This window comes from Denticeps clupeoides, chromosome 9 (genome assembly GCF_900700375.1).
Source record: "Denticeps clupeoides chromosome 9, fDenClu1.1, whole genome shotgun sequence".
In the NCBI taxonomy this organism is placed as follows: Eukaryota; Metazoa; Chordata; class Actinopteri; order Clupeiformes; family Denticipitidae; genus Denticeps; species Denticeps clupeoides.
The window spans coordinates 5693830-5707003 of NC_041715.1; the positions used below are offsets into that span (position 1 = coordinate 5693830).

General features: G+C 44.1%; 1 protein-coding gene across 15 annotated transcripts in view; it reads right to left on the bottom strand.

Moving 5' to 3' along the window:
* Positions 1–178: 178 nt before the first annotated feature.
* Positions 179–13174, bottom strand: part of fmnl2a (formin-like 2a) — a 47229-nt gene continuing 34233 nt past the window's right edge. For 2 of the 15 annotated variants that reach the window (XM_028990652.1, XM_028990645.1), the window contains 19 exons: positions 12895–12988; positions 12295–12369; positions 11579–11689; positions 11194–11343; positions 10733–10834; positions 10119–10440; positions 9663–9866; positions 8495–8515; positions 7614–7738; positions 7251–7453; positions 6833–7067; positions 6384–6452; positions 6210–6290; positions 6001–6130; positions 5686–5849; positions 5481–5582; positions 5169–5267; positions 4944–5067; positions 179–1294 (listed from right to left, as the gene is read on the bottom strand). In XM_028990652.1, coding sequence (XP_028846485.1) covers positions 1185–1294; positions 4944–5067; positions 5169–5267; positions 5481–5582; positions 5686–5849; positions 6001–6130; positions 6210–6290; positions 6384–6452; positions 6833–7067; positions 7251–7453; positions 7614–7738; positions 8495–8515; positions 9663–9866; positions 10119–10440; positions 10733–10834; positions 11194–11343; positions 11579–11689; positions 12295–12369; positions 12895–12988 — 2521 coding nt within the window. In that variant the 3' untranslated portion in view covers positions 179–1184. The other 13 variants (XM_028990642.1, XM_028990640.1, XM_028990647.1 and 10 more) reach the window with 9 other exon arrangements.

A 13174-nucleotide genomic window follows, 5' to 3' on the forward strand; every position in this document is an offset into this window, starting at 1 on the left:
TCACACACACACTCACACTGATAGACAGTTTAGTTGTCCACATTTACCATGTTTTTGGATGGTGGGAGGAAACACATGGCCGAAGCCAGGATTCGAACCCACAGCCATTTTAATGCATGCTTTTTCTTCAGTGTGCATTAACTGTGTCAGGTGCATTGCAATAAGTGACCAATCGTCATTGCTGTGTAAATAATTTTATTTAATTGTCACCATTTAAGAATCTAAAAATCTGTTAAAAACACACTTTACATTTCCTGCCAAAGAAAATGGGCCTTTTGTGTCCAGACAGGGGTTTAGGTCCTGGACCGGATTTGTATTTTTATTTTAATAAAATGTACAAAATAATAATAAAAAACTATAAGTTAAAGTAACATTCAAATCATATGACACAGTATGATCACATAACAGTATGTACAATATTAGCATTTGCTAATGAGCAGATCAAAAAGTTAAAATATCTGTACATTTTGAAAACTGGTTAAAGATTCTTTTTCTTTTTGTATAGTTTAAAAAATGTGGCACCTGCGTCATGTGAAACTGCCGTAGTGGTTAAAAGCGATGCTATAAAATCATTTAAAAAAGAAGTGGTAGGATGAGACGAAAGCTCCGGAGTTCTTAAAAGGATAGTAGGTTACTTTCTTACGGAACTTTCCAGTCCTACAGGGCAGAGAGAGCTTGGTCTTCAGAGTTGAGATGCTCCAGTAGAATAGGCCCACTAACCCTTTTAAAACTGATGAACCGTATTTTTCGTTTTTGTGGTGGTACACAGTGTGGTGTGTGCATTGTTTGTGCTAATATACTAATCATTAAGCCCTTAAGAATGATACATTTTTTTATTATTATTTAAAAAGAGATGACAGTAGCACCGGAATGAGGATGCAAAAGTGGAATTCTGCCATAGTGATCTGTCCCTTCCACACAGACGTCCAGTTTGAGACTCGGCGATTAAAGTCTGAGAAGTTGTATTGCTCAAAGTACAAAACGATATTAAGAGAAGTAGAAAACATTCTTGTAGGGGGAAAAAAGGCACTTGGCTTCATCTAAGGTGTCTCACTGCGTGACTTTCCAGAGTCTCGTCTTTTTAAGTCCGTAAAAAGTCCTTCATGTCCAGAGGCCTCAGGCCTCCACTCGTCCACACATTCTCTCTCTCTCTTTGCTGTCCTGTCTCACATGCCATTGTCCCCTCACATCACCACCTCGGCGTTGTTGGCCGGCCGCAGGGTCTGGTCGTCAAAGCGCCGCCTCACGCTCCTCCTCACCGCGTCGGCCCTCCTGTAAGGCTGGTTCCTCAGATCTACGAGGGGGGGGCGGGGCCAAGGCCAACCAGCGGGACGAAAAAGAAAAAAATGGCTGTTAGTCACACCCGCTCTGCACTGGGTCCATCCCAGGCCTGGGTTCTACTGGCAGTTCTACAAAGCAGCTTGAGTTTTTTTAAGTCTTGTTTTACTGGGTGTAACAACATTAATGGTGTGATGCTATAATGGGACCAATGCAACTGGTAAAATCCTGGGTGAATTATGGAATGATTAAACGATATTAGCCATGCCCTAATTGCACTGTTCATGCAGAATGTGTCGGGGATAATGTAAAGTAACATGAAAGGCTGTTTTTGAATAAAAATTTTAAAAACCCATAAAAGTAGAATAAATGCTTGCCAGGTCTGGGTCACATCCACCACCACGACAGGGGTGCTACTGGAGTGGTTCCTTACCCTCGAGTGGACATTGGGAAATTTAGTAATGTTATTCTTCTTTAGGGCTGGATGAAGAGAAGACAAAATTGAGGTTAAAAATCAGGAGGGAATTAAAAAAAAAAAGGGCTTTTATTTTGCAGCTGGAATGAGCAGCAAGCAAAGCGGGTCTTGGGCGGGGCTGGCAGTAGAGCCACTTGCTGGTATAGCAGGCAGGTATTATTAGGGCAGCCCATCTACTTTTCTGTGTATCATTTAAAAAAAAAAAACACGGCTGCTTTGCAGAAAGACTCCCAGCATAACAACAGCTCTAATTTGCATGAAAAAAAAATATATATATATTTTTAGTATTTTAAACTATAAATAGCAATACAAGGTTAGCCTTTTTAACACTTTATAATAGCAGGTTACAGTAAATAGCAACTGCATTAACATTCAACCAACAACCAACGGTGTGATTGTGATTTAAGTTGCTAAGTAAAGGGACCTGTGATTATGAAGTGCCACCCACACTTACAGCCAGATGCATGACGTTATTGGGGTGAGGGTGACTACGGTTAGCTACCAATGCAGGACATGTATCTGGCTGTGTGTTAGTACAAAACAGGCATAATGAATCCACAGTGGGTTAAAACAAAAAAAAATCCCCAGGCGTAATGCAGCAGGTTAGAAACCGGACACCGTGTGACTGGACGGAAGCACAGGAAGTCAGGGGACCCAGGGGGGTATGCGGGGTGAGGAAGGCGGCACCATGCGCAAGCCCCGGGTAATAACACATTGTGGTGAATGAACACAAAGCAAGATATAATGCCACGTATCTATCAGCTCAGCTTTCTGAGGTGGTTCGGTGGTTCGAAAAGATCTAGTCATTCTCAACACCGCAATGATTCTTAAATATTCGGATCATTTGAGCTCTGATGTACAACGACGCTGCGATGAATCTGAAGCAAAAGTAAGGAATGCAAAATATTAAATGTAGTGCGATGCAGCTCTGTGTTCTTCCAATTAACGTCAAAATGTGATAACACCGCTGTTTCAAAAAGTGGCTCAAATGATCCAAAATATAATAGATTGTGCTGAAAATGGCTGAACTAATCATTTCATTTGGGAAGTTAAAATAACAGGCTGACTTCAGCAATGTAGACACTACTGGTCAAAACCTTCCACACACCTACTCCTTTATTACGGGCCTTTCTTTTTCTGACTATGAAATAAAAACTACGGAATGATCACAAAATGTGAAGTTGGGAATATATGGGAATGGCTCAGCTCCTTTATCCAGATTAATGATTATCTCATGATGACGAAGATGGTCTCCATGGTCTCCATTGCCTCCACAGAGCAGGTGTGTTGAAGTGTTTGACTGGTAGGGGACCTCGGCTGTCTGTGGGTTGTTTGGACAGCAGAGGGCGCCGTGTGAACTACACGCTGATGAATGGAAGCCTGGGCCCCCATTTAACTGTCCCCTTCTCCACTTGAGCGCTGTGCCCCCGGTGACGTTCATCTGTGTGACATTATGTTTGCTCTGCTTGGTTACAGCAATGGACGGGCGAGGTCTGTCGTGACAAACTGTGTGCACCACCATCAATCCTCCCACCAAGCACCCCGAAAGTAGGGAAACCCTCCTCATGCAACGAGGGCGAGGACTCCCGACACCAGACACACTCCCCACCCACAGCCCCGGTCGTGAAAGGAGAGTGTGAGATAGGGTGGGGAGACGAGAGAGAGGGAGGGAGAGAGAGAGAGAGCAATTCTTCTTTTCAGAAACCTTTCAGAGAGAGAATGTAAGCTTTAGTAATGGAGGTCCTCGTGACCGGGCTCGCAGAAGAACCGCGAGCCGCGCTTGGCTGTGCGCGCAGCGAAGGGCACTCTCTTCAGCACTGCGTCGAGACGACAAACGGCCAGAGACAAGACAACAACACAAACACAGAGTGAGGAGGCAGACAAACACCGTCTACAGGGCTTACAGCACGGGTTAGCGCTAGGACCTGCCGAGCTGAGCGCAATAACGGATGTTACATTTGCAGTAAACGTGACTTCCACCACTACACATACGACCAAATGTACGCAGTGTCATAAAAACACGACGGCCTCGCTAGTACAAAGTAGTGCAAGTCACTTTTTTCGCCACATCTGACGTTTTCAGGCCTCAAACACTTACTGTAAATTTAAATGTAGGCCTTTCTCGATTATAATCATTAGCTAGTTAGTTAAAGCATTGCTGCGTCTCACATATGAACGCTGTCTGCAGTCACGTCGGGTTTCCCAACCCCGGTCCTGGAGGAACGTCTGCCAGGAGGTTTTCGTCCCGACCCACACATCTTCACAATCTGCCCCACTCTTTATTAAGCCATTAATTAATACCTGGGCCTAATTAGGTAGGACTGGAGAGAAGACTCTTTGGCAGAAGTTCCTGTAGGGCCAGGTTGGGAAACGCTGGTGTGAGTGAGCTAATGTAACGTCCACCTAGCGTAGAACGTTAAAATGTGGTTAGTGCACTGAAAATTAGAGCATTTGCGGTAAAAGTAATGATTGAGTTGATGGCGCTCATTCTGTAAAACAGGAAGGGGAGGAGCTATTCTGTAATGAGGCACCTGAGGCGGGTGGACGTTAAGCAGAAAAGTAACCAAATGTTATTAATTATCTAAAGCAGTCGTTCTTAAAGAAAGCTAAACCTGTGTTCATTTATTTTTCTTTTGAAAAGTTTAAAATCGGATTCTTAACACATTCTTAAATTTTCTCGTTTTAGATTAAGCTTTAATCGCCTTTAACGGGTGCAAAATATTTCAACCACAAAGATTCCTTATGAACTGTAATTTTATGTATAAAACTACTATGTAATTACTATGTATCGCTACTATGTAAATTATTATGAATCGTTATTATTATGCATATTTCTTGTTTACAGTTTTAATAAAGCTTTTCGCTGCTGTGTATGGGCCATGCTAACACACACCAACATTTACAGACTATATTTCCAGGTTTAGTGTTTTAGAAAAAGCCTGGGTCTTTCAGCACAGCTGTAAGCCGACCTCAGACGCAATGTAAGCAAGAAGCCGTTATTAAAATATTTCACATTTAAGCTAGTTGCAAATGATATTAGATGCCAGCGTAGCTTATTGCTTTGCACTGATGCACAATCACTTGGTAAAAGTGATGCTTTTGTTAGTGTTAAAAAAATGACCCTGCATGCAGACCAGGGTTTGTGCGTGTATATATGTTTGAAAAGTGAGTTGGCAAGTATCTTCTTTACCCGTGATGATATCTTCGATGGCCCCGTCCTTTCCCTCGTACACATGCCGGCTGTCCTTTACCTGCTTCTTCTTCAGCTCTGCTATCAGTTCCTGCTGCTGCCTCTTATTCTTATGGGATGGGGACTGTGGAAGGACACACGAACACATACATCGCAATGAGTACATATTGTAATGTTTACAGTTGCGCGTGGCCCTGTGCCTCACCCTAGATGTCCTCTCATTACCTTCTGATCCTCCAGCTCCATTAATGCTTCTTGTTCCAGAAGTCTCTCCATCATCATCTGCTCCTGCTTCTTCTTCTGCTCATTCTCCTCCTCCGCTTGCTGTGGGGTGGGGCAAACGCATCAATCACTGCAAGTTCGTTTTTCTGTTTTTTACAGAAGAAAAGGTCACGAGATCACACAGGACAGCAGCTACGTGTGTGATGAAAAGGGGAATCTCCAGGAGAGACAGTGAAGACAGTTGACTACAAAGGTCATGTTGTAGAAAGTGACTTGTTCTGAGAAAACGTGCAGAAGCTGGTTGGACCGTATTACCCTGTAGGCCTTGACGAAGCGCACAAACACCGGGAAGAAGACGGACGGGGGCGTCGTTTTGGAATTCTCCCCAAAGAACTTCACTGCTTCATCAAAGGCGTCCTTTGAAAGGGAAGAGTGACGCGTCAATATCAGTCTAAAGTCATAAAGTGCAGAAACACAGCCTCCACCGTAAAAATTCTGATATACTGTAAGGATGCAGCACCTGTGCAATCTTGGCATCGTCCTGCAGCTTCTTCAGTTTGCCTTCGTTTTGCGCAATGAAGTCCTTGAGCAGCGTGTTGTGGCCGTGCATGCTGTACTCCCGCTTGGTCAGGTCCATGCCTCGCTGCAGCTCCTTCACGTCCAGCAGGACATTCTCCAGTGACACTGGCAACAGACACACAAACATTAATAAAAAATAACATGTCCCATTATCATGCTAGCGTGTCTGGAGGAACGGGCCCCACTGTGAACGAACTCTTCTTCAAAATCAAAAACCAGAATGAAAGGTGTGCTAGAAAACCACAGTGTGAGAGACCTGCTGCAGCCTTTTCCACGTAATGCAGCTCGTTGTAGAAGAGGGACACCTGCTGGTACTTCTCCTTCACCACGTTTGCAATGTAGTGCAGCAAGGTCAGTTTGCGGTCGGTCGATTTCGTGTCCAACAGCTCAAGGAAGAAAAGAAAGGTGGGAGGTTAGACAGAAGCAGCACGGACATGTCAGTGTTTGCAGGGGCAGGGAATTTACCAAATCTAAACTCTGTAGTTTGAAACCGTACACTGCTCCCCTTTTGCTGCTGTTCATGTAGTTTCCGAGAGCCAGTATGATCTGCGAGAGGGAAAAAAATTCCAATTTTTTTAAATCAGCTGAATGAGGACAAATTCAGGGGGAAAGAAATGGCTAAATTCATCCATGACGCACCTCGAGAATTTTCTTCAGCTTTTGGGAAGACTTTATGGACACGGACGCAGCGATGACTGCATGAAGTTGCTGTGAAAATAACATAAAATCACATTCGGCGGATGCTTTACGTGTAAGATTGTGCAACGTGTAGATTTTTAGTTAAAAACAATAAAAAATAAATGAAATGATTTAGATGTAATGTCAATGTTGTCCATATGTTTTTCAGCTGGCATTGTCCCCACCCTTTACAGTACCTGAATATTTTATTTTATTTTTTTTTACTTATGTAATTTACTTTTGATAGAAGTGGACAGCTTTTTAGTGAAATTATGCAACCTATTGGTGGAGTTTATATTTCAAAGTGTCAAAATCTTATTGAAATTGCACACGTCACACCTTTAATAAGAAAAGTGAAGGGATGAGACGTCTGTAGAAAAAAACAGACGTTTTAGCCTTTCAATACTTACTGGTGTCAGCATCTGCAAGCTCTCGGAAAAGTTGCCCACAAAGGCCATGATGGTCATCTTCTGCATGAGGCGCTCGATCTTACTGAACTGCATCATGAAGCGGTCTTCATCGGTGAGGATCTCCAGTGGCTTCCTCTCCTTCTCATACTGACGAAGGACCTTCAGCTCGTTCTCAGTGGGGATGAAGCGCATCAGGCATTCCACAAAGTCCACCGGCAGGGTGCGCAGATCAAATCTGAAACAAAATCAACGTATGTCTGAAGAGCAGAACCTTGCTTCTTATCTCACGTCAAAACCAGAGTAGACTTAGGGGTTAGGGGCTAGGGGTTGGTGATGACTGTTTCTGTCCATGATCTCAGATGAACGAGAAGCAGCAGGACAGCTTCTCAATCAAGACCAGAGGTCCAGAAGGACTTACGTCTGAATGCCTTTGCAGATCTCCTCGTGGGTCTTGCCCACTTTCCTCAGTGTGATGGCCAAGTTCTTGGACCTGTTGGCATCCAGCAGCGAGATTTTGTTAGGTCCCTTCTGGATGACTTTCTGCTTGCTCATTGTCACATCAATAGCTGGACCCTGGGCTTTTGTCTTGAACATCTCCTCGAACTCGTCAACGTTCAGGTCCTAAGGAGCCAGTTCAAAGAGATGGAACAGTGAATAAACATAGTAAAACAGTGTACATTTCTTTGGCGAGCATTCCATGTCCATTACAAGTTGAGCTCAGATTAAAAACATTACTGCATAATAAAATTTATTAATTTGCTTAAGGAGAGCTGGTACACACCTCTAAGATCCTCTCATCGTCTATCTCATTGAAGACCGTTCCATTGATCTGATTGGGTTTCAGGGCCACCCAGTTGAAGACTGGCATGCGGAACTTGGTCTTGATGGGCTTCTTAATCTTTACGGCTGTATAAAAAAACACGAATCAGTGGTCAGGGGCCCAAAACAACACCCACTTCTCTCAGGGGTCTCAGTGAGGTTTTGGCCAGGCATTTCCACGACTGGCACCCGTGGAGCAGCGTGTGGGGACGGTACTTTGCTCAGCGGCACCTTGGCAGGTCGGGATTTGAACCGGCAACCTTCCAATTACGGGTCCGCTTCCTTAGCCGCCAGGCCACCACCGTGGTTGAGTTAAAGGGTTGGCTTTTCACTCAGCAAACCACAACACCTTCCCTGGCCATTCCCACCACTGAGACAGAGACTGAGACAAAAAAAAAACCAAACAACATATTTTGGCATATTGCATTGCAGGTTTGCGCAACGCCTTCCCGTATCTGACAAAGCGGCGCATGTAGCGGCAAGCAAATGTGTTCCGCCGCGCAACCACACACCCACACTCACACGTTCACAAACACAGGCAGGGATCAGGGCTACAGTGTGGTACCCTGTGTCTACGGGGAAAGCAGAATGTGGTATTTTCAGCTCGCATGGGTCAAAACATAGCATGAGATAACGGAATACCTGGATAATTCCATAAAAAAACACACTGATGACTGTGACATAAATAACAATATTACATTGATATTATTATTATCATTAGTGTGGCTATTTTGTAGGGTTTTTCTATTCTAAGTTCTAGGTTCTAAAGCTGAAAATGACATTTCACACGTAGCAAGGGAGAAGCATGGTGAAGAAGACGATGACATGACAAAGAGAACCTACAGAACAGCTTGATGGGTCCCTCTTTGTTGGCATAGAGAAACAGAAAGGGGAAAGAATGAGAAAAACACAGCGACTGCATGGATTATCAGCATTAGTTGGGGTTAGAGCGGAGACTCCTTCTTGTAGTCGAGTAAAAATGAAAGCGGGTAAAACACACACGCACACATGAATACTTGTTCCAGTACAGATCTCCGTGACCGCAGATGAAGATTCAGATTACGCGTCTGTGTTATGATATCGGATTCAAGTCATACGAGGTGAGGCGGTGAACATGCTCATGGCGTATCACAGACCCCCACCGGCTCAGTCGCTCAGATCTCTAACAGGGCCCGTTAGGAAGTCTCGAAAGGTCAAATGCGCGCACGCAAACACACAAAATTTACACTGATGTGTAAACTGATTTATACATGTTAATATGAACATTCATTCTCATATGCAGTCTCCTTAATTCTCATAAAAAAAAGACTGTAATGTATAAGCTACACACAGAAAAACACTACAGGCCCACCCTGAGAATGTTTATTACTAAACAACATTTGAAATACTTATCAGGCCAGTTAAGTGCACTGATAATCACTTTGCTGCTTGAAACGGTGCCCGGGGTGGAGGGGGTGGGGGGGGCAGTCTGTACATGACATAGTACACATATAGTATATGTTCTCACACTAGACTTCAACAACCTGTCAGTACCATTTGTTTGAAGTGTTCCGTAATTTTGAAAGAGCAGCACATGGTTCCAAGCGTGAGGCCAAATGTCTGGCCTGTAGTGTACGAATAGGTAAAGGTAGAATAGAACCCACCCATATACACTCACATCCTATCCACAAGTACACACAGACGATGACATGTCGAGATATATTTACACACTCACACTCCCGGAGACCGCAAGGTTTTCTTTTCCCACATCCTGTCCTGTGTGTAAATGAGTGTGTCTGAGTCACAGTGTCCTTGCTGTGACATTGTTTAGTCTAAGTGTAGGAACACCGGCTACGTGATAAGTGACTAACACTCGACTTGCCCAGCAGAACGAGTGCAGTTCTGCATACGCTCTCGAGTACTCACTCAAATGCTCCCTGTGTGTATGAGTCTCTCTCTCTCTCTCTCTCTCTCTCTCTCTCTCTCTCTCTGTGCAGAGATTTGGGGGTGGTGGGAGGGGCGTTACCTTTACCTGCAAGCCCTGAGTTGAAGATGACGGTGGGGGTTCCGCAGCCAGGCAGAGGCGGGGCCATGGGGGGAGGGGGTGGGGGCAGAGGGCCGGAGGACAGGTCCATGGCGGTTCCGGGAGGAGGCGGGGGAGGAGGGGGTGGCGGAGGAGGGGGCGGCGGAGGCGGGGGTGGTGGGATAGCGGGGGCGGCCGACGGTCCGTTTTGAACTAGAAGAGAGGAATGATTATACCTGTTATATTTCTAAATCTAATATTTTATTTATAAAGCTTTGCTGTTATGCAAAATCACATCCTTTTAGCACTGCATAATTATAGATAGCAGTTTTCTTATTATTATTAACAAATGATCTAGAATAATTTATTTTAATTTTATTTCTATTATTATTTTAATAATCAAGTAATCAAATGATCAGGTTCTGCTGCGCTATTGTGCTGGTGCATCTGACTGCTGGACTCTACCTGGTGGTGGAGGCGGGGGCGGAGGTTGTGGAACAGAACACGTTGCCGGAACCATGACACCATTGGCTCCTGCCGGCAAGCCACTCCCACTCACATACACTGCTGTCGTGCCCTCTGGGCCCAGTGACAGGCCAGGGGGCATTGGTGGGGAGGCCAAGATGGCGATGTCTCCATCCCCCTTCTTCTGGATCCTGATGGTACCTTGCTTCTCCAGTTCGTGGATCTTCTTCTCCAGGTTGCATTGCCGCTGAATGGCCTCGTCCTTCTCCTTCACCATCCGTCTCAACGTGTGGACTTGTGCATTGGCGTCCTTATACACCTCCTGTTTCCGTACAAACCAGACATGATAAATGCACGTATGGGCCCGTTTTTTATTAATTATTTTCAAGATAACATGGTAAAATCTTACTTCAGTCATGTGGTTTTGAAGTGTTTTGAAGCTAGACTCTGAAGTCTTGGGTATGCATATATTATAATGCTATAGTGATCAATCTGCTTAATTGCAATTTTTTCTACAGAATTCAACAAAATGCTCAATGCTTTGTAAAGATATTATACTGTACAAGTTTGATGTGGTCGTAAACCTCAGTAAATCTCTGCCCCTGCCACCTTACCCGAACAGTCTCCAGATCCTTGTTCCGGTGCATCAGCTGCTTCTCCAGTTCCACGATCTTCTCCATGGCCTCATTCTCTGTGTCCTGCAGCTTCTCGTTCATCTGAGAGCATCAGCAGAAACAGTCATCACGACCGCACCAACCCCTATCCCCTAACCCCTAACTCTTAGACCAGGTCCTTACAACACACAACACTAAATGCACTCAGAAGCAACACTGTGGTGCAGGATGCAGAGAATTCATCTGTATTAATCCTCTTCATGAATCATTTGCTGGGATGCAGTAAACATCAGTATTGCTGATGTGCAAATGTGTGAAATTGGAATGTTGTGTGTTTGTGGTGCAAAATTGCATACATGTACGAGTGTGCATGACTGTGCATGCGGAGTAACTGCGTAAATAAACTGATTTCACCGTACCTAAGAGATGCTGCGAGTTTTACCCACTGCTACTACGCTTACATGAGACAGGCTCTCCTCCAGCTCCTCCACCCTCTCCAGCGCAGCGTTCTTGGTCTCTGCGTCCTCGAGTAGCGCCCCCACGTCAAACACGTTGTCCAGGTACGCCTGAATCTGCACCTGCAGCTTGTCGCTCTCTGTGTGCTTCAGCTTCTGCTCCCACCCCGCCAAGGAGATAGAGGTGGACCAAAAAAGACCGGAATGGGCAAAAAAAATATTGAATATTAGAAACATATGTGAAGATGGGAGTAATAAAAATGGACAGGATCACATGATTGCAATGATAAGAGAATGAAGATGAGGCAAAAAAAACTATTGGCCCGGTTCCTGCAGGGTTTCTGGACAACGTGGGACTGGGGCGTCGGGAAGAGCTCCCTCCGGTACTTACATCCAGATAGTCGTCTAGGCCAAGTTTCGTGAAGTTGTACTGGAGGTGAACTCTGAAGTTCATGTCCTCCACCGAATGCACCACAATGTTGATGAACTGCATACACGCCACCTGGGAACCAGAGAAGCTCCCTCAACCAGAGAAGACACAGGGTACTGCAGCACTCTCCAGGAAACACCTCATCTTAAATACAGAGGCTTTCAAACAATGACAACACTGTAGCACAATCTTTGCTATTGTTAAATAATCCCATGAAACTCATCACATATATGGAACCATATATCTATAATATTTAATATTTTTCTGTGTTCAAGAATCTGAACATCTAATCAGCAGTTCATCATGTTGAGGAAGAAGGTGTGTTGGGCGTGTAAATCAGTGTGGTCTTTTAATTTGTTTTTCGTAAATTCTACACTGATTGTATTTGTCATTTGTCAGTGTTGTATGTCATAATGGTTATTAAATCCAATAACAGCAGGAATCAATGATAATTTCCTGGACACGATGTGTATGTATACAACAACATCTAAACCTCCATTTTTACAAGGGATTATGAAAAAATACAACTGGCCCACAAAATCGTCTAAAATTCAGCCTACCTTTTGCATTCCAAAAAGCATCAACATCTTCACAGTAAAAAGTATTCTGCATGCTCATGCATTGTTTCGACTCAACGATAAAACTGTGCCAGCCGAAATCTGCCAGAAGAAACGTACCATGAAGTCAATGTTGTTGTCCTCGTTCTTGAAATGTTCCATTAGTTTCTCAAATCTCTGATTCTCAACGCACACCTACAACACAAACACACTGTCAAAGACAAAAAAGGCCTCAATCTCGTCTACCATGAGGGAGCACCCACCCCTCACTAGTTTTTCTATACCGATGTAATATCGTTCCAGGGCTGGTTATTAAGAATTCAGTCTCACCCACTTACGTGTATTTGCAGTCTGAAAAAAAAGACCTTACATAATAAGAGATGCTTAATGATTACTGTCTCTCCAGTGGAAGCTTGCATTTTTATTCAGACACAGCGCTGAACAGGGAATATCCTCAGGCAGAGGCTTCATAATCGACGTGACCTATTTTCCTCCTGTATGATTTCCATATCTTGCGTGGTGAAGCACAAGACAGACACCGTCTGACACACGTTGGTTATTTGGCCAATATACCCAGTTATACTGGGCAGTAAAACCCAGTGCAGCTGAATATTTCATTCTTAGGACTAAATATTACATTAACTTGCACTAAACACAAGCACCCACACACTCAAACACAGGAAATTCTTTAATTTAACAAATAATTAATGAAGTGTGTACCTCCTTGAAGTTGTCAAATGCAGAGAGGATTATTTCATGTCCCCCCCTCACAAGACACACTGCAGCAAGCAGCTCCAGGACGAGGGCTTTTGTCCTGAATGCAAAAAAGCAAGGTTGTACAAAAAAGCATTTGTCTGTAAAAAAAATATAAAAATATAATGCACTCGTGCAATAACAAACATTAAGCATTTAATATGTGATGCGGATGACATTTGTGACATGAATTCCTGCAGAATGACAGAGCTGTCCCCGCCCCCGAGGATTATGGGACAGGTGTGTG